The 19,490-nt window shown below is 47.4% G+C and overlaps 2 protein-coding genes across 2 annotated transcripts in view; both read right to left on the bottom strand.

Annotated features, from left to right (window-relative positions):
* The window catches only part of OASL (2'-5'-oligoadenylate synthetase-like), a 16,897-nt gene extending 9,338 nt beyond the window's left edge, over positions 1 to 7,559 (bottom strand). The window contains exons 1-3 of the mRNA XM_004690969.2: positions 7,362 to 7,559; positions 4,414 to 4,687; positions 3,229 to 3,404 (exon numbers count right to left, since the gene is read on the bottom strand). Coding sequence (XP_004691026.1) covers positions 3,229 to 3,404; positions 4,414 to 4,687; positions 7,362 to 7,559 — 648 coding nt within the window. The remainder of the gene's footprint in view (positions 1 to 3,228; positions 3,405 to 4,413; positions 4,688 to 7,361) is intronic.
* A 6,675-nt stretch (positions 7,560 to 14,234) lies between these two features.
* Positions 14,235 to 19,490, bottom strand: part of LOC101627729 (2'-5'-oligoadenylate synthase-like protein 2) — a 7,021-nt gene continuing 1,765 nt past the window's right edge. Inside the window, 5 exon segments of the mRNA XM_012730836.1 lie at positions 14,235 to 14,564; positions 14,651 to 14,809; positions 16,949 to 17,117; positions 17,561 to 17,802; positions 19,161 to 19,339. Coding sequence (XP_012586290.1) covers positions 14,235 to 14,564; positions 14,651 to 14,809; positions 16,949 to 17,117; positions 17,561 to 17,802; positions 19,161 to 19,339 — 1,079 coding nt within the window.

Raw genomic sequence — 19,490 nt, 5'->3', positions numbered from 1 at the left:
AATAATGAACAACTATATACCAGAGACATTTTACGGGGTGGAGGGGGGAATGGGATCATAAATGGGGGGAAGGGTGCACTGGACTATGATGATGGCACATGGTGATTTGGTGATTTGGGAAGCCCATGGGGATTACAACTGAGATGGAAAAAGGCACAAAATGATGTAAGAATAAACTATTCTATTATATAAAAAATAAACATAAACTGGCTTTGCTTATAACTTCTCAGAGTGATGGTGAGTATTCAAATTTCCTTATGAAGTGGTTTTACGTGATGGTAGTATTTATATAAGTTCAATAAATAATTGCCCATCTTTCGAAGATGGAGATAGATAAATCAATAATCAAATTTATAGGTAAGTTTATATTCATGCTAGAAACTTCACTCTTACTTAGCTTACGATTAAGAATCAGGACAAAGTTAGACAAACATGAAGAGACAAAAGCTGTATGATTCTACTTATTTGAGGTACCTAGAGCAGGCCAACTCATAGACACTGAAAGCAGAAGGTGGTGGCCAGAGGCTAGAGGAGCGTGAAGCAGGAAGTAACTGCTTAATTGGTGCAGATTTTCTTTGCAGGATGGTGAAAAAAATTCTGAAAACAAATAGTGATGATGGTCAGACAACTTTGACCATCACTGGATTATTTAATGTCACTGAATTGTACACTTAAGATGGCAAAAACCAAACCAAACAACAAATTTATGTCAACATCTCAGCTAAAAATTCTGCAAAATTTCCACCTTTGTCCTAGAAACTCCCTGGATTAAATACTTCAAAATGCAAAAATTCTCCCTCTCTTTTTCTTTTTAGTTCTTCCTATGTGGAAATGGCACCTGTAAGTCTTTCCTGGACACTGATCTGATACTGTTATGAGGGTGCTCAGAGCCCATCAACACACATAGGAAGAACTTATTTCTGCAGGCTATTAGCAAACTTGAGATGAGGGACATCCTATGGTTATGATTTGACAGATAAAAGCTACAGGGGCAGAACTGCATGGCACTTGGCCCCTGACCCCCAGGCATGAACTGACCAGGAGCAGTAAACACTCCTGCACAAAGGCGAAGACAACCTCAGGGGTTTGACTATGCACACGGGAACGAACTGCATCCTTTGTTTTGTTCAACACACAATACGATCTCTTAAGTCCTTATGTGCTGGTTCAGCACATCTTGTAACACTTTGTAAAATAAAACTTGTTACATCAAATTAATAATGCTGAACCCAAAATCTTTCAAAAAACTGTATGTGGCTTGGGCAGAGACTTGAACAAAAGGGAGAACAATCGAATAAAGCCAGTACAACATTCTATGGAAATGACAAATACATGCGCTCGTAGGCAGGAAGAAAGACTTTGCACCCTGAAACCAAGCAACCCAACTTCCTAGCAACCAAGACACAAGGCATCCAGGCAACACCAGCCAAGCCAGCAAGCTCATGAGCCGTCCTGTTTAGTTCTCCAAAGCCACAAAACCTGGGATCACTTCTGGCGACTGAATGAGCCATAAAAACAACATCATCTTTAGCTTTGGCGATGCTGAAGTATGAAGATGTAGCACAACTCTGGTGGGTACGATGGCCATGTAAGAAAATTGTTGTTTTCCCACCATAAGCAGACTGTAAATGTGCTGACTTTATCAGAAAACAACAGTAGGCTTTTTCCTCTTCTAACCGAGCCAGTTAAAAAAAAAAAAAAATCTGGATCACTAATTGGGAAAACATTTTCTCACACAAAAGTAGCGATAAAGGACTGATCACAAAAATATATGGAGAACTGATGAAACTCAACAAAAATGAAGTAAACAACCCCATCAAAAAATGGGCAGTAGAGCTAAAAAGACACTTCTCCAAAGAGGAAATGCAGATGGCCAACAGGCATATGAAAAAATGTTCAACATCACTCGTAATAAGGGAGATGCAAATTAAAACCACAATGAGATACCACCTCACCCCAGTGAGAATGGCACATCTTCAAACAACTAGCAACAACAAATGTTGGCGAGGATGTGGAGAAAAAGGAACTCTCCTGCATTGCTGGTGGGAATGCAAACTAGTACAACCACTATGGAAAACTGTTTGGAGGTTCCTCAAACTGCTAAACATGGAGCTTCCCTATGACCCAGCAATCCCACTCCTAGGTATCTACCCAAAAGACACAAAAACACTGATTGAAAAAGATACTTGTACCCCCATGTTTATTGCTGCTTTATTTACAATTGGAAAAACATGGAAGCAGCCCAAATGCCCCAAAGTAGATGACTAGATTAGAAAGATGTGGTACATATATACAATGGAATATTACTCAGCAACCAAAAAAGAGAAACACATGTCTTTTGCAGCAACTTGGATGGAGCTGGAAAAGATCATGCTTAGTGAGATAAGCCAGAAAGAGAAAGAAAAATACCGGATGATTTCACTCATAGCAGGAGTATAATGGACCAGGCGAGAAAATAACAAAAATAATGAACAACCATAGACCAGAGACATTATGTGGGGGTGGAGTGGGGAATGGGATCAAAAACGGGGGGGGGTTAGGGAGGGAAATGCACAGGACTATGGTGGTGGCACAGGGGTGATTTGGTGATGGGAAACCCGTGGGGATTACAATTGAGATGAAAAAAAAATGTGAAAAATGATGTAAAAATAAACTTTTTAATTAAAAAAAAAAAAAAATGCGCACACACACACACAAAAAATCTGGCTATTAATATGAGAAAGCATTCTTTTCCCCTGTTAATTTTTGTGTTTCTGAGCTTGCTTTCTTATGTTTCGATGACTGTTCATCTGGCTACTTGGAAATATGCTCAGTACTACTGCAGAAGTCACATGTGAAATCTAAAAGGTAACTACGACATATAGCTATGCACTCACTGGGTATCATCATACTCGGGAACTCAGCCATTTGGAGGCGAAATCAGTGCAGGGCAGAACAACAAATCTCCTTTTATTGGTTCTTAACCAACACATCAGTGCACCCTGGAAACTGACATGCTGGGCTGTCACTGGAGCATTTTAGGTACTCGTGGACCGACGACAGTAAATTCTTTATTTTCCCCTCTTCCTCCTCCTTCAGCCCTGTCTGCCTCCATTTCTTCATCGTTTCACTTGACAGTTCAAAAGGGCACCCCCCTTTTCCTTTCCACTCCGCTGGATGCAGCTTCCTGAGGTGACAAATCCGTCTCTCTGACCCCTTCCCCCCGGGCTGTCCTGGCAGCCTCCTCACCTGCAGGTACCAGTGTTTCACCAGTCTCAGGAGGCTCTTCAACTTGGTTGGCCGATGCTTCACGAAGTTTGTCTGCAGTTCGCTGAAGGATGAAGAGAAGCAGCCAGGGTAGCCACCGGCCTTTATCAGACTTTCATAGATCGCAGGGTACAGCTGAGAGTTGGAAACAGAAGGCCCTGGGGAGGGAGAGGGGACACTGAGGAAGCCCAAGGTTGGCGTGTATCTGGGGAGAGCCTGCCAAGTCGTGGGGCTTCTCTCCGGGGAATCCTGGGAACTCAGAGTTAAAGCGGGGAGAGGTCTGCCTGGCGGCTTGTCCTGGAGAACCGAAATTTATCTTTCCACTCTTCAGGCCTCCCAAGGACTCTTGTTTTCTCTTGTTGTGCCCAACGTCTCTGGCTACCCTTAATCTTGTGGGTCTTTTTCTCACTAGTTATGTCCCTTATCCCAACACCAAGACCAAGTTCCAGAAGAGAAAGCTGGGCCCAGAGCGGTCATTTGCTGAGAGTGTGTTTTGGTGCTCATCAATGCATCCAGACACTCTCTTGCTCAGATGGGGCCCCACTGGTGACACCTCTGCATCGAGGCATCAGTGGATGTCTGGCTAATAGGGACCAGCACTCGGGGTGAAAGCTCTAATGTCTGCAGTCGCTACTATAACTGCACCTGCCTAGAACTCTTCACCTGAGGTTAAATTAGAAGCAGCCCTCTGTCCATGGATGATGGGAAGCTGGTGGGAGACTTCCAGCACCCCCTGGGGTACAGCTGAGCCCCCCCGCTCACACAGAAGGTTTACTCCTTCCTGGCCGCCTCTCGCTACTTTCCTTCCGAGTCTCCTGGGAATCTTGTCTTCAAACCCTTGTCTCCGGCTCTGCATCTGGGAAAATCCATCTAGGACCTCACACTGGGAGGACATGTTAGAGAAGCACCCTAAGTTATTCCTCCAACTCCTTCCTCTTCCCTGTCTCACCGTCCCCTGGCTGTCCTGAGGTCAGCTCTTCCCCAGCACACTCCTGTGGCCACCCAGGACACCCGATTCTTTTCCTCTGGCCTTTACCACCGTCTGCAATCATCTCTCTGCAAGACCCTTTGATAAATCTGTTTCCCAAGTTCACAGATAGCTGGGCCAGTGGAGGGGAGGCGAGGGAGGGAAGGGCGTGGGGAGTGGGGCAGCTTCCCCTCCCTTACCCAGGGCCCTGTAGGCAGGCACGATGGTGACCGTGATGGGCTCCACAGTCCTCCAGTTCTGGAATGTGCAGACGAGAGCCCCCTGGACCAGCCTCAGGTCCTGGAGCCCGAGGCCTAGCAGGTCTTGGCAGTGCCAGGCCTCCCTCCGAAGCATGCGCAGAGCAGCTTGGCGGTGCTTGGCCTGCTCCTGGAAGCTTCGGAAACAGCTCAGGAAGGCCACCAGCTCCACCTCTGCCACGTCCTTGAGCACCGTGCCGTTCCCGAAGGAGCCCACCTGCCCAACACAGAGCCGGTCACCCTGAGGCCGCTGCCGGGCCCTGCCTCCCGGCACGGCGGGTCCCGGTCATGCCCCCTCCCTCAGTTGCAGGTGAGCAAATGGGCAGGTCAAAAGGGTGAGGCCCTCACCTGGGCCACATAGGATGGCACTTGGCAGAGCCCAGGCTGCCCGTGCCAGGGCTCAGGCTTCTATATCAGCACCCAGAGAGGGTCCGAGAACATTTTGCTCAGTGATACCAGCCTAAAGAAGTCGTGTCCACCCCCTGGGATGGTGAGATGCTGTGTGTGTGCATGCCCGCATGTGCACTGAGTCGTTTTTTGATACTGAAGAGGGGGCAGCAAAAAAAAAAAAAAAAAAAAGAAAGGGCAGTCAGATCCCTGTAGGGTAAGAGCCATGTCTGGGTGGTTGGGCGTCTGGTCTCCCTTGTTTCTTAGCTGTGTGGTCATTTTGAACCAAACTTCTTTATTTTTTTTTTTTAAAGATTTGTTTATTTATGCATACAAGAGCAGAGGTGTAGGCCAGAAGTATGGGTGGGGGGAGGGTTGAGGGTTCACCAGAGACAGAGTGGGGAGTAGAACAGGCAGATGGATGAAGCACACTGCTGAGGGGAGCTGCAGGCGAGGCAGGAGGGACCTGCTGTGCCCTGTGGGTCACTCGCTGGCCGGGGATCAAACTCGTGCTGCAGTTGCTGCAGTAGCTTCACAGTGCTGCACTTTCACTTGTTGCGCCACCAGGGAGGGCCCAGGGTTTAGCAGTCTTTGAATTTGCTGCCAATACGTAAAACCCAGGAGTTTTGAGATGAAATCCCAATCTCTGGCTTCTCTGGGAAAACTAAGAGTCACTCCCACATGGCTGGGCAGGTTAAGTTAAGGATTATTTATTTATGCATACAAGAACTGGGGTATAGGCCAGAGGTACAGGGGGTGAGAGGATTCACCAGAGACTGAGTGGGGAGCAGAACGGGCAGGTCCACTGAAATACACTGCTGAGGGGAGCAGTGGGGAGACAGGAGAGGCCTGCAATGTCATTTGGGTTATCTCCCAGTCCAGGGTTCAAACTCATCCTGTAGTAGCTACAGATAGCTCCACAGTGCTGTGTCTTAACCCCTTGCGCCACCAGGGAGGGCTCTGAACCTAAGTTCTTTATCCGTGGAATCAGAGTCCTGTTGGCATGGCTCCCTAAGTTAGTATGTGTGAAGTTTGCATGGTGCCTGCCATGAGGATGTCTGGCTCCTTCTCCTTCTTCTCTTTCACCTAGGTGACTTAGATTTCAGTTTCCTTCTCTGAAAGGAGGAAGCCTGAGCCAGAAGATTCTAAAGGGTGTTTTTGATGTCCTGGGTATCTCTAGCCCCCAGCTGCTTCTGGTGAACAGAATCTGGTAACTTTGTCCTCCATCTTTCTTACTCCTGTGGGGAGTCAGACCCCAAGTCAGCTGCCTCTCCTGGCAGGTGGGGTCATTGCTCACGGATATAATCCTGCTCTCTCAGGTTGAACACTCTTGTGTCTTTGAATCTTCATATCTGCTGCTTGAGGGAGGCCCTATGAGAATTAGCCCTGACGTACAGACAGGAAGGAGGCAGGGTTGGCTCTCCATGGCCTGTCTAGCTCTGACGCTCTTGAATTTTGATACTCGCTACAATAGTAGGTAGGAACTCTGGCTATGGGGTCGGATAGACTTTGGTTCAAATCTCAGTTCAACCATTAGCTGTGATCTTGAGCCAATCCTCTCATCTCTGTGAACGTTCAATAAAATCTTTGTTTTACAAAAAATTAAAAACAGAAAGAAAATGCAATGAATACTCATGAATCCAATCACTTAGATTCAACACTCCCTAACTTGCACTTAAGCTTCATCTAAGTCACTGTAGGGGAAATTGCAGACACCAGGGAATTTTGTCCCTAAATATTTTAGCATTTGCGGCCAACCATGAAGAGTATTTTCTCTACACCTACAAAACTATCCCGGCCCTCCCTGATGGCGCAGTGGGTTAAAGCACAGCACTAAGAAGCTAAAGCCACTTCAGCATGAGTTCGATTCCCGCCTGCCCTGGAGGTGACCACATGGCGTGGCAGACCTCTCCTGGCCCGCCCGCTGCTCCCCTCAGCAGTGTACTTCGTCGATCTGCCTGTTATGCTCCCCACTCTGTCTCTGGTGAAGCCTCTCGCCACCCCTGAGCCTCTGGCCTGTACCCCAGTTCTGTATGCACAAATAAACAAATCTTTAAAAAAAAACTATCCCACCAATCACGGTTCTCTTCTGTTATCTACTAACCAGGCTATATTAAAGTTGTCCCAGTTATTTCCCACCCACATGGGATTTGGTTAGAGGCCTTACATGGCATTTCGTAGTTATAAAACTCAAGCCTCCATTTTGCTCATCTGTACAATGGGAAAAGAATAGTGGCTACCTCACAGGGTGCACAAACTAAAGCTAATATATGTGGAGGGATTGATTAGTGTACCTCAAAAGTGACCTATTATTATTAACTTCCTTGCCAGACTCATTCTGCTCAAGGCATTAGTGTGGGGTGCAGGAAGCTAGGTGGGGTGTCCTGAGATGTCAGCAGCGTGGGCTGGAGCTGATGAGGCAGGAGGCCCCAGCCTCGGGGACATGGACCTTCATGCTGGGTTTTGCCTGCCCTGGTCTGTGGATAGAAGGGACGGAGTCTTACCTTGACCACCTTCAGCACTCGCACATCCTGGTCCAGGCCTCGCTCCCCTTGAAAGCGCCCCTCCCTCAGGAACTTCTCCACCGTCCACACCGCCTCCAGCACATCTTCTTTCCACTCACGGAGGGGCTGCAGCCACTGGGCCACAAAGGAGTCCAGCCGGGAGGCAGGGACCTCGAACAGCTCTTCGGGCAGTGCCATCTCTGTCTGGAGAGTGTCACTGCAGGGCCAATATATGGCCGCATTCTCATCTGGCTCCCAGTGCACACACCCCTTTTTAAGGGGGCTCCTCTTCAGCTGCCCTCCAGCGTCTTGTGAGATAAAGGACCAGAACCAAGGGGAAACCAGGAGTGACTGGTTGACCAGGGGACCCCTTTCTTGCAGATTCCAGGCCACAGCAGGGGTACTGGGGGTCACCTGGCCAGGGCTGGGAAACTAGGGGCCACCTTAACAGACTTGGCTTGTCCACATTCTTTGAGGTTAGTTTCGATTCCCAGCTTGTAGAAGTTTCCTTTCCTGACGTTTGGAAACTGAAATTGGCTTGAGTTTGGCTCTGGGTGAGGCATTCTCCTTATAGGACAGAGGTGAATGTCAGTGTAATCACGCCAGCTTGGAATATGAGGATCAAAAAGAGTGTGAACTTATGATCTGGGGTGAGCCACGGGAACTCTGGAGCCTAACCGAACACACTTTGAATGCCAGTCAGCTGTCAACCTCTCTACCCCTCACAAATTTATCCAGAAGGTGGGTTTAATAATATTACCCACCTGATAGGTAGCTGTGTGTCTATCTGAGAATGGTGGCAATGAGCAGGGAAAACAGTCAACACAAGTGTTATATTGCTATTTTCAACTTCTGAGTTTTTATTAACATGAATTTCATGAACATGAATTTTTAGTAAATGCTGATAAGTATCTTTATCAGTGAGGGTGGGAAAAATGGACAGGGGAAAAAATTACATAATATAAAAAAAGTCCCAGCTTCATCCCATCACAGAGGCTCAGTTTGGGCTTCTGTCAGCGTCTTCAGGGCCTGCTCACCTGCATTGCACTTCACACAGATCTTCATCCCCCACGGATCTATCATTTCAGACCCCCAACATTCTGTCGGGAGCTAGAAGGGCCTAGAGCTCACCAATGCACGATATCTCTGCCCAAGTGTGAGCTTTCAGTCCCCACTAGGCAGCTGTTGAATGCCTGTGAGGTGCCACGCATTGTGCTAAGAAAACAAATAGGATGAAGTTCCTGTACCCAGGAGGCCCTAGAGCAGTGGGGGAGACAGACAAGAAACTCTGAGTCCAGTCTGATGTATGCTGGGTAAAAAAAAAAAAAAAAAAAAAAAAAAAGAGTGCAGAAACCCGGGGGAAATTTAGGAAGAAGAATTTATTTTGGTCATCTGTGTTGTGTGTGGACACCTGCTTCAAATGAATCTTAAAACACTGGTCTCTGTCCCGGAAGGTACCCCTGGCACAGTGAAGGCTGAGGGTGCATATAACCCCGGTGTGTGCCAGGGGTTGATTCAGTTGTCAAAAGTGCCTTGGCATGGAGGGGAAGGAAGGGAGAGGGGGGCCCCAGGCCTGGAAGAGTAAGGGTTGATGCTTGGAATGATGCTGACTCAGCAAATATTTATTTGTGCAAGTGTTGTATGTCACACAGACGTCTGGAACACCGATGTTTGCTTGCAGAGGGCTTCTGTCAGTCAAAATGGACAAGACAGAGATAGTACTAAGCAGAAAAATAAAGCAGGAAAGAGATTGAGAGGTACAGGGGTGCGTGTGTGTTGCATTCAGTGTTCCATTTTAAATACAACGGCTAGGGAAGGCCTGAAAAGGCCTTTGAGCGAAGATGTGAAGGAGGCAAAGACTGAGCCAGGAATGTGTCAAAGGCAAATGGCTCACTTGCGGCAGAAGGAGCAGCAGATGCAAAGGCCCTGTGGCAGCCTGTGTGTGAGGAAAGTGGACTGGAGGGAGAGGAGGGCTGAGGTTTGAGAGGTAGAAGGCAGCTGGGCTGTTGTCGGTTCTTGTAGACTTTGACGTGAGAAGATTGAGATAAGGAGGACTTGGAGACTTTCGAGCAGAGGCCGGCATGGGCAGAGTTTCTTTCTCACTTACAGTCATACACTTTAACACACATAGCTCTTTTTTTTTTGTACTGACTTTATTTTCTTGCTTTGTTGTTCACCTTCGTGCACTATTTGACTTCTCTGCTCAGGTGTAGCTCCCCTAAACCTCCCACCACCTCATTGCCGTGAACCACCCTGGTGCTCTCCCCTGTTTTGACCCCTCCAGCACCCCTCCCCTGCTATGTGCCTCAAACCTGTAGTCTGCCGGCCAGTTTTGTCTTTTTTTTTTTTTTAAGCCCTTTGTTCACTTTCTCTATAGCCCTCCTATAAGTGAAACCATTTGATATTTTTCTTTTTCTTTCTGACTTATTCACCCCACAGGATCACAGCAGTTGTAGGGCTGGGGCAGCAGGATTAGATTAAAAACCGAGGGTGGGGATGGAGGTAAGAGGGGAAGCTGTTCGGTGAAGAAGCTACCGTGACAGTCCGGGGAGACGTGGCTGCTTGCATCACACAATGGGAAATTTCCATCCTAAACTAAAGTGGAATAATACAATAAACTTCCACATACCAGCTTCCAGCTTCCAGAATTACCGGCCTGTAGACAGTCTTGTGTCAGTTATATCCTCTCAGGCATCGTCCCTCCTGGGTCATTTGGAAGCCCTGACATCGTATCATTTCACTGGATCTATTTTGCATGGAAAGCTGGCAGATCTTGCTCGTGTATAGAGTAGGAGGTGAGAGAAAGAGCCGAGCTGAGCACTGCTCTCACAGCGTCTGGCTTTGACGTCTGAAAGCGTGGAATTCTCTTGGGCCGAGGTGGAAGAGGCTGGGAAGGTGCAGAGTCTACCTGAAGCCAGGACTCAGCCTTGGAACTGATGGCTGAGCATCTGTTGAGTGGAGCAGGGAGCTGGATACACGAGTCTGGGTTTTGGGGGGAAAGCTGGACTTCAGATATAAATCTGGGAATCACTGGTGTGGGGTATTTACGAGGATACAGTCATGAGGGAAGAGGGGCTAGGGCAAGAAGAGGAGACCGAGGAGGGAACCCTGGAACGCTTGATAGTTTGAAAAGGTGGAGAGTTGGGCGGAGCTGGAAAAGATCATGCTTAGTGAGATAAGCCAGAAAGAGAAAGAAAAATACCGGATGGTTTCACTCATAGCAGGAGTATAATGGACCAGGTGGGAAAATAACAAAAATAATGAACAACCATATACCAGAGACATTTTGCGGGGATGGAGTGGGGAGTGGGATCAAAAACGGGGGTGGGGTGGGGGGTGGGGAGGGAAGTGCACGGGACTATGGTGATGCACACGGGTGACTTGGTGATGGGAAACCCATGGGGATTACAATTGAGATGGAAAAAAAATGTACAAAATTATGTAAAAATAAACTATTATAAAAAAAATGTGGAGATTTGCAAAGAATAAGGAGGTTGGGAGTGAAAGAAAAATCAGGAGTGGTGTTTTAACAGCCAAGTGAATCACTGTTTTAAGAAAGGGGCTGTGATCTGTTGGGCAAATGCCAGGCACATTTTCTCTGACTTTGTGCCGAGGACAGTGGCAAGTCAGGGGAGTGAGCAGTGGTGAAGTTAGCATCCTGGGAAGGTTGGTCTGGCAGCTTCCGTGGTGAGCTTCTGTGGCAGACTGCAGAAGGCAGTGCAGGTGTGGGAGAGGTGTCTGCTGTGAGGCAGTGGCGGCTTGGGCTAGGCTGAAATGGAGGTGGAGAGAAACGTTTGGGTTCTAGGTCTCTTTTTGAGGGGGGGCAGGCCGGACTTGGTGACTACAGGCAGTGTTATAGGGCAACCCAGTTGGGTGGCCTGACTGTGAGTCCTCATCCGTGCCCTTAAGATTTGGCTACAGACACACACAGAAAGCCAATAATGGATTTATTTACAAGGGGAAAGGGAAATGAGTAGCTCAGGAAAAGAGAAAGATAAATTAATAATTGAATCCTCTCAGTTCTGCAGAGTTGGAACACCAATAGCCTGCTGAAAGCTGGCAAAGAGCCAAGAGACAAGCCATCAGCCATGAGGCCACGAGACTCCCGGGCCCACATGTCCAGTTTGATCCCAACCTGGCTGCTCAGCTCCACCCTCAGGTCCCAGCGTGCTTCTCTTTGGTATTGAGGGGATCTGTAGTTCCAGTGTCTGGGGTAGGGGTGGAGTCCATGAAACCTGTATCTGATATAGTAGGAGATGAGGGTGAAGACAGGTAGGAGATGAAGAAGCGCTCTCAGCTCTGGAGTGCATCCTGAGTAGCTGGCGGGGGCCAGTATTAACAAGAGAGGAATATAGAAGGAGGAAGGGAATAGAGGATCTAGAAGTGTGTCTTTGAATGACGACTTTGAATGACCACAGGGGAGTGCCCGTGGGTGGGAGGGGCAAGCGGCTCCCTGTGGAAGCGGCCTTGGCTGTCTCAGCTCACAAGTGTTGACTTGAAACTTCAGTAGCTTCCTAGGTGAAGTTTGAGACTGGCTGCTGGAGCCTGGAAGGCAACGCGAGACTTGAGGAAGAGGAAGACCTCTCCAGAGTGGCAGGAGACTGTTTTAACAAGCAAGGAACTTAGGAGGCTGATCTTAGGTGGCTACAAGATGAACAACTCTCCGTACCCACCTTAAAAGTCCATAGAGAGGTTTTAATAGGATTCAGTCTCATGGTGGTGTCAACACCATGTTACCATCTCAAGGCCATGTCCTTGGGGTAGCTTCTAGAATGGGGAAGGCAAGCAGAGGTCACACTGAAGTGATACAATGTCTGGGCTTCCCTTCAAAGGACAGGAGACATGGGAGCCTTTGATCGCCAAGCTCCAGCTCACGGGTCATCTGGCGTCCTGTCCTCTCCACTACCTCCTCCAATGACAAATGGCCCCTGATACCACAGGGAAGGATGACTAATGCCAACATTTAAATGATGGGCAGGGAAAGGGAAATTTTGCATAATGGATGGAATGGCCAAAGAAGTGGAGACAAGAAGCTAATGCTTCTGATACATTAAGAAACACGGGTTTGAGACGAACTCAGGAAGTCCCTGGTGATTGTGGAGAGGGCAGCTTCAGGGGAGAACTGGGAGGCCTAGAAGCTAGATTAGGGGGAGGCAGAGGGGTCAGGGGAACGAAGACCAGCAGTGTAGATAACCTTTTGAGGAAGTTTATCATGAAAGGGGGAAGAAAACAGGTTATGAGCTAGAGCAGGTAGACAGTAGAGTGGAGAGTCATTCTGAGAAGCCCCCTCATTTCAATTCAAACCTCCAAACTGGCTCACTCAAAACGGAAAGCATAACATCTTTTATTATATTACTTCTGTATTGCCAGTGACTGCTACTGCCTAGTCCTTAAATATTATAATAGCGTCAAGAGCAAAGGCCATTTCATACCTAAGTCAACAAGAATGTAAGACTCCAAACATTTGCCATATGATAAATAATTAATTCCCGGGCATATAGAAGTTATTCAAACAACATTCAGACCTCACATATATATATATTTTATATTCAGCTTCATGAAATGTCTCAAGAGTTGAACAGCTTTCAATTACTTGATTGCTAGACAGTGGATGGAATTTGAGGATTTTACAAGGGAACCTAGAGTGAATAGTGGACTGGTTTTATTATTCATCAAAATGCCCCTGGCTGCGTTTGTGTCTATGGAGCCAGACAAGAGCCAGCAGGCAGGAAGGGAGTGGGCTTGGCTTGAGGAAGGAGGAAGATGCGTGAAGTTGGGTGTTGTCTTAGCTTGGGTGCCCCTATGAGCAGAGCCTGAGGCAAGGTTTTCCACCAGGATGGTTTGTTTGGGAAGTGATTCCATGGGATAGGTGTGGGCGTTTCCCCATTGAGAAGGAGGGAAAATCAATCCAAGGACTATATTTAAATTGATCACTTTGGGATTCGATCTCACTTGGGACTCCCTGCGAGGCAGTGTAGAATATGCCTTAGAAGTACCCACCTGAGAGGTGGAGGAGGGGACCCTGTTCTCAGGTGCCTATCCCACTCCCCCCAACCTTGATTTATAGGTCAAGGGTTTCCCTGTGGGATGTTAATGCCCTTGAGTTTCCAAGTTTGCTCAAGCATCATAGTGGCTGCGTGGATGCCCACAATAGAGAAACCCAACTCCATTTCCCCTCCCATGTAGCGAGAAATTTTCCTAGAAAACCAAAAACAGTGCTTTTAACATTTTCCCCATCTCTTGTGTGCACATCCTTCTGTGATGCGAATTTGCAGTTCCCTCCATCAAAGGGCACGTCCTGTTTCTCCACCCCTTGAAGCAGGGCTTGGGCATGGGACTAACGGGGTATTAATAAGCACAATGCAAACAGAGGCTTAGGAAATGCTTGTTTATTGGGGCTTGTCCTATTTCTCGCTCCTTGCAGAGTACAGTGACCATGTGAATGAGCTCAGACCAGCCTGTTGGATAATGAAAACCACATTCCTAATTTCCCAGCTTTCATACACATGAGGGAGTGGTAGACCTGCAGCTTCAGGGAAGCCAGATCAAACCAGAAAAACTGATCACCCAGTTCAGAGGCCCCCACACAGATAAATGTGCTTTGGGATGGTTTGTTACGTTGGAATCCAGCATCCAGCTATGCCTGATGTTAGCTATCCCTGGACTCTTTCTGTCAGTGTGTTCTACTTATTTTTGCTTCAACTTAATTTGAATTGGCTCTCCATCGCTTGAGATGAAAAGGCCCTTGGTTCAAGACGAAAAAGTTTGTTCTTATTTATGCTTTAGGAAAAGTGGATTGGTTGGGGGGAGAAAGGAGTGGGGTGTGAGGACGTAGCTGTTCAGATTGAACACCACCTGCCCGACTGTGGGCTTTCATGGGGACCAGTTTTCTCCCCTGATGAACATCATGGCGGTGTCACAGTCCTTGATCTGCAGGGCCGAAAGGCGGCTGTTGCTCCACACTTTCCGATTGGGGAGCTTTAGTGACTGACTGTGAGCGAGAGGCCCTCCCGCCTCCTCAATCTTACATTTCAAGTCCTGGGTGGTATCATCAGGATGGACAGCATGAGGTTTGCTCAGACCACTGGACCCCTTCACAAAGACCTGGATCTCTGCAGGGAAGGTCTCTAACCCCCAGATGGACACCTTGGAGAAGATCCCGTAATCCGCCTGCGACTTCCGCCTGCTAAGCAGCTCCCGTTCCTCCTGGAAGGGTCATCCTGGATCCAAACAATCTTTTCAATGACTCTGCCATAATCCAGTGAAAGTCCCTTCACTTACCTAAGTGCCCCACTGTTGTCAGGGTCCTGGAAGGAGAGACGCTGCCTCCTGCTGAAATGATATTTCTTCTCCACTTTCATCTTCCAGATGGGTTGGTAGGGATTCACCAAGAGTGTGTAGGCTTCTTCCCCTCTCTGTCTTACTGTCACTGGGATGTCCCTGGCTGGCTAGAAGGGAGCAATAGAGAAGGGTAGTGGTGGCCCCACAGTTGGGTGTCCATATCCCCCCGCTCCTGGCCACCCACTGGTATAACTTATGGCCTATGGAGACACTTTTAGAAGTGGAAGAAGCTGTTATGAATAATATTTTTAGCCAACAGGTATTGTTATGGCAACTTCCCAGAGAGATCAGGCGGCTGTCAAAGAGGTGGAGAGAGAACTCACACTGGCAGGTTCAGTGGGGTCGCTCCCAAAGGCTGAGTCCCGAATGACAGGAATGGTGAGGTTTTACACAGGCCGTGTGAGGAAACTTGTCACCCCATCCATCGCAGCGTTAGCACTCTTTTTTGTTTGGGAAGGGGGTCAAGGTAGCCCAAGCTACTACTCTGGGCCAGCAGCACACTGCAGGGACTGTCTGCTCCAATCAGCAGCAGAAAGCAAGCAACAGATTTCCCCAAGCAGCAGGCCTGGGAAACTGCCTGCTATAAGCCAGGACTGTCCCAGGCAAAGTAGAATGTTCAGTGATCCCGGACTTCTGTCACCTTTGTCCTCTGACTCACCCCAACCAGAGTAATGACTAGCAATTGTTTTGCAAAAACCACAACTCCTTTATGGAAAGAGTTTCCATTCCTCATATGGGCTAGCATTGGCATCTGCTGCATAGGTACATCCGGGGGCTGTCAGGCACTGGGATGTAGGGTCAAGGATATTCACTGGAATAGTAAAATCGGAAACCTCCTGACAACAGTGGGGCACTTAGGTAAGTGAAGGGACTTTCACTGGATTATGGCAGAGCCATTGAAAAGATTGTTTGGATCCAGGACGACTGAATGGCCCTTACCTAGGGCGGCCCTGGTCCATGCCCCTTGTCCTGGCATCATTAATAACATCCCATTTCATGCTAAAACTACCCCTGGTTCAGACTTAATGTTACATGGCTATGCCTTGGAGGTCTGTGTGTGTGTGGTTATGGAACTGTCTTTCTGACAGTTTGATTGCATAATTGAGTAACCTGATCAGTTAGGCAAATGAAAGTAAAAGCTCACAAGAAAGATGCTCAGACCCAGGCATGCACTTGTGCAGGTGATGCCTCCACAGAAGGGGGTTCAAGGAAGTGGTAAGTGGGGGTCAGGCTGGAACAGTACTGGGGGGCTGGGGATCAGGATGACAGGAAGATACTTCAATATGTACCCTTTTCAATAGTTTGGTTTGAATGTGTGTTGCCTTTTTACAAAACATTAAATAATAACAACCATGCTGCTGCTAGGAGGGTTCTACGGCAGGTTCTTGCCAAGAGTTGGAGGACTGTTCCCTTGGCCTCGCTCCTGGGAGCCCCCAGCCCACTGGACAATCTCCACAACGGGGCGTGGCTAGGTGACAGCTCCCTTTGATGTGTTACGTATTTGTTCCAGTGGTGGCTGGTTTGCCTCTGAGGCCAGGCTCAGAGATTCCCTACAGGAGTTGAAACGTGGGACTGACTGCTAGATGTCTCTGGGAGTAGCAGGTTGGAGAAATTAGAGGATATCAGGCGTTGTCCTGGTCTCTGAACCCTGCATTCCTGCGTAGTGTTGAGACCCAGGAATGCTGGAAGCCCCACGTAGGGGTAGAGGTGAAGGCCCAAGGTTGTTGCCTGCAGGAGTCCTTCCTCTGTTCCTCACTTGTGGATTTTTGGGATGTATTTACAGCCGAGTGTTGTAATGAAGCACTAAAGGGGATGCATTTTGAGAAATACATTGTTGGGTGATGTCGTCATTGAGTAAGCATCCTAGAGTGTCGTTACAGGACCCAAGGTGATGTAGCTGACTACACAGCGAGGCAGAGGACCACTGTTATACTGTCTGTCCTTGATCAGAATGCCATTAAGCAGACTGACTGCGTGCAATCTCTTCTTGTTTGAACAGCAAGAAGTTGAGCTTTCAACAGCCATAAAAGGGCTGTACGTAAGTGAGTAAACTCTTTGACAATATCCTTCAAATGGTTACAGATGAAATAACTGAGTCTCAGACTTAAACTGCACACCTGGTTGGCTGGAATGTCTTCGTGGGAGGTATTGCCTGTTCTGGTGCTGTGACAGAAGTTTGGGAGATGGAGATGATTGTGAGGCTGCAGTGAGGTCATTGTCAAGCCATTGGGGTGGGTGGGTCATACCTGTATGTTCCAGCCTTCAGTGGGGTCATCAGTTCTGCAACAGGCCTGCTCCGGGCAGTAAGCAACCTCCTTGGCCACCAGATCCCAGCCCCTTGCTTTCCCCAGGTTGTTGGTGGGATCAACTGGGTCCAGTATCAAGAAGGGGAGGGGGTTTCCACTGTGCTCAGGACTCTGGCCTCTGTCACTCAAGTCTGTGGGATTGTACAAGCCTCCGTGTAGGGATGTCTTCCCACAAACGAAACTGCGTTTGAGATTCAAGATGAAGTAGATGTTGTCTCAGAGTGAATCTCAGAGATTGTGCTGGAATGCTAGGGCAGAGATGCCTTCCCTCTTGGACAGGAAGAAATGAGTTGAGTTGAGAAGCCTGGAACCGGGGCAGCCATGAGGAATTAGCCTAATTCAAAAGTAAAGCTCAGGGAAAGGCCAAGCTGAGTCACTCACAGACTGGGACCCTGAACACAGAGCAAACACCTGGATCGTGCTATACCTGCAACTTCACTTATTTTCAGGCTTTTCAGTTACAAAAGCTAATAGATTTCCTTTACTTATAAACTTGCTTGAATTGGATTTTCTAGTCCTTGCAGCTGAAAACAGAGCAACCAACAAACTCACCTGCTTTCTTTTAACTGTTGTTTGATAAAGGTTCTGACAACCTTATTTCGGAAATCATAGTACTTTGCCCAATATATGCAGACAGCTCCATCTTTGGTCAGGAATTTCATCACAGATATTAATCCTACATCCAGGTTGAAGTTCTCACTTTCACTTGTACCCATTTCCCAGGAGTAGATCGTCAGTAGCTCCACTTCATATTTTGAAGGCAATGCTACTCTTCCATATTTAGGTTTCAAACACTGGAGAGGAGGCAGATGATGAGGCGTTAGGGGAGAAAGACAATATGAGATCATTGCTCTGGAAAGTGAAATGCTTTCAGGTCACTCTGTTTCCAGGTGACATTTCATCCACTTCATTTTACATCTGGATTATGGGGCACATCCATAACCTTAGATGTGGGTTAGCAGCGTGGGGTCATCAGGTTTCAATGGAGGAGGAAATTGTGGCCTCTTATGGATTCTTTTGGGCCTTATCAGTCCAAGTTATTCAGTTGGAATGGGGGCGACAATATAATACAGTGAATATAGGATATAGTTGGAGAAAATGAGAACACACAGATACTGAAATCATAAAACAACACCAGAGTAAACAGGAAGGGGAAGACTGGGGTGATAATCTGAATTTCCCAATTCTTCAAAAATTTAGAAATCTATTGCAGTGATGTTTTATGATCACAATGCTGGAGGTCTGAAGCCTGTGGAGCATGGGGTTTGTGCATATTAGGAAACAATTGTCACCAAGGAATCTGCTGTTGGAACCAGAGCCTATAACCAGGACATGATGCCTCAGAATTTAATAGAATACAGCAGGAACAAACAAATATAATGCAAAACACTGTCCAGTGCTCTATAGTTTACAGACAGCTTCTGATAATACTAATTCATCCATACACTAGTTTGTCCTCAAAGGAGGGGGGATACCTTCCAAGACCCCCAAAAGATACCTGAAAACTGCCAATACTGAACTCCATAGGGTAGACCATGTTTTTTTTCTACATTTATGTATCTTTGATTATTTAATGTATAAGTTAGGCTCAGTAAGAGTTCAACTATAGTAACTAATAATAAAATACAGTAATTATTGGGCCTCAGTGCTAATAACCTCTATGGCCTGAGTTTGATCCCCTGCCAGGGAGGTGACCCACATGGCACAACAGACCTCTCCTGTCTCACCCACTGTTCCCCTCAGCAGTGGATTTCAGTGAATCTGCCTGTTCTGCTCCCCACTGTCTCTGATGAATCCTTTTACCCCCCTGCACCTCTGGCCTATACTTCAGTTCTTCTATGTTAAAAAAAAAAAAGTCAAAGTACTAAAGAAGTAAGTATTAGAAAAAAAATAGAACTATCAGTAGACTATAATCTAAGTTAGGCACCTGCTATCTCTCTCTCTCTTACTCCATTTAATATTTGCAGATCAAGGTTAACCTTGGGTAGCTGAAATCACAGACAGGCAAGATAATGGAACCTACTGTTCTATTTAACCTGGTTCCTAGCTTGAGATAGGTTGGTTCCATTTTTTGCCTCTTTGAAAAATACTAAGATGCACCCCCAACGTTCTCTGTTCCCTGCACCTCCCAGCTCAACATTAGTCTTTATACCTGAAGTCACCAGTGTTTCACCAGCCGCAGCAGATTCTCGAGCTTAACAGGGACACTCTTCACAAAGTGTCTCTGCAATACCACGAAGCTCTGTGAGAACTCCCCAGGGTGGGAATAGCTGTTTATTAAGTTTTTATAGATTTTTGGTGATGGTTTCGATGTATCTGCAGGCATGTTTCCTGGATAAGAAAAGGACATGATCAGCAAAATCAAGATCCCATGCCCAGTGGAATGGGGAATGGGATCAAAAATGGTGGGGGGAGGGAAATGCACTGGACTATGGTGATGGCACACAGGTGATTTGGTGATGGGAAGCCCACAGGGATTACA

The sequence above is a fragment of the Condylura cristata genome, unplaced genomic scaffold (assembly GCF_000260355.1).
Source record: "Condylura cristata isolate star-nosed mole 26May11 unplaced genomic scaffold, ConCri1.0 scaffold00029, whole genome shotgun sequence".
Lineage (NCBI taxonomy): Eukaryota > Metazoa > Chordata > Mammalia > Eulipotyphla > Talpidae > Condylura > Condylura cristata.
This window is presented reverse-complemented; position numbering and strand designations above follow the sequence as displayed.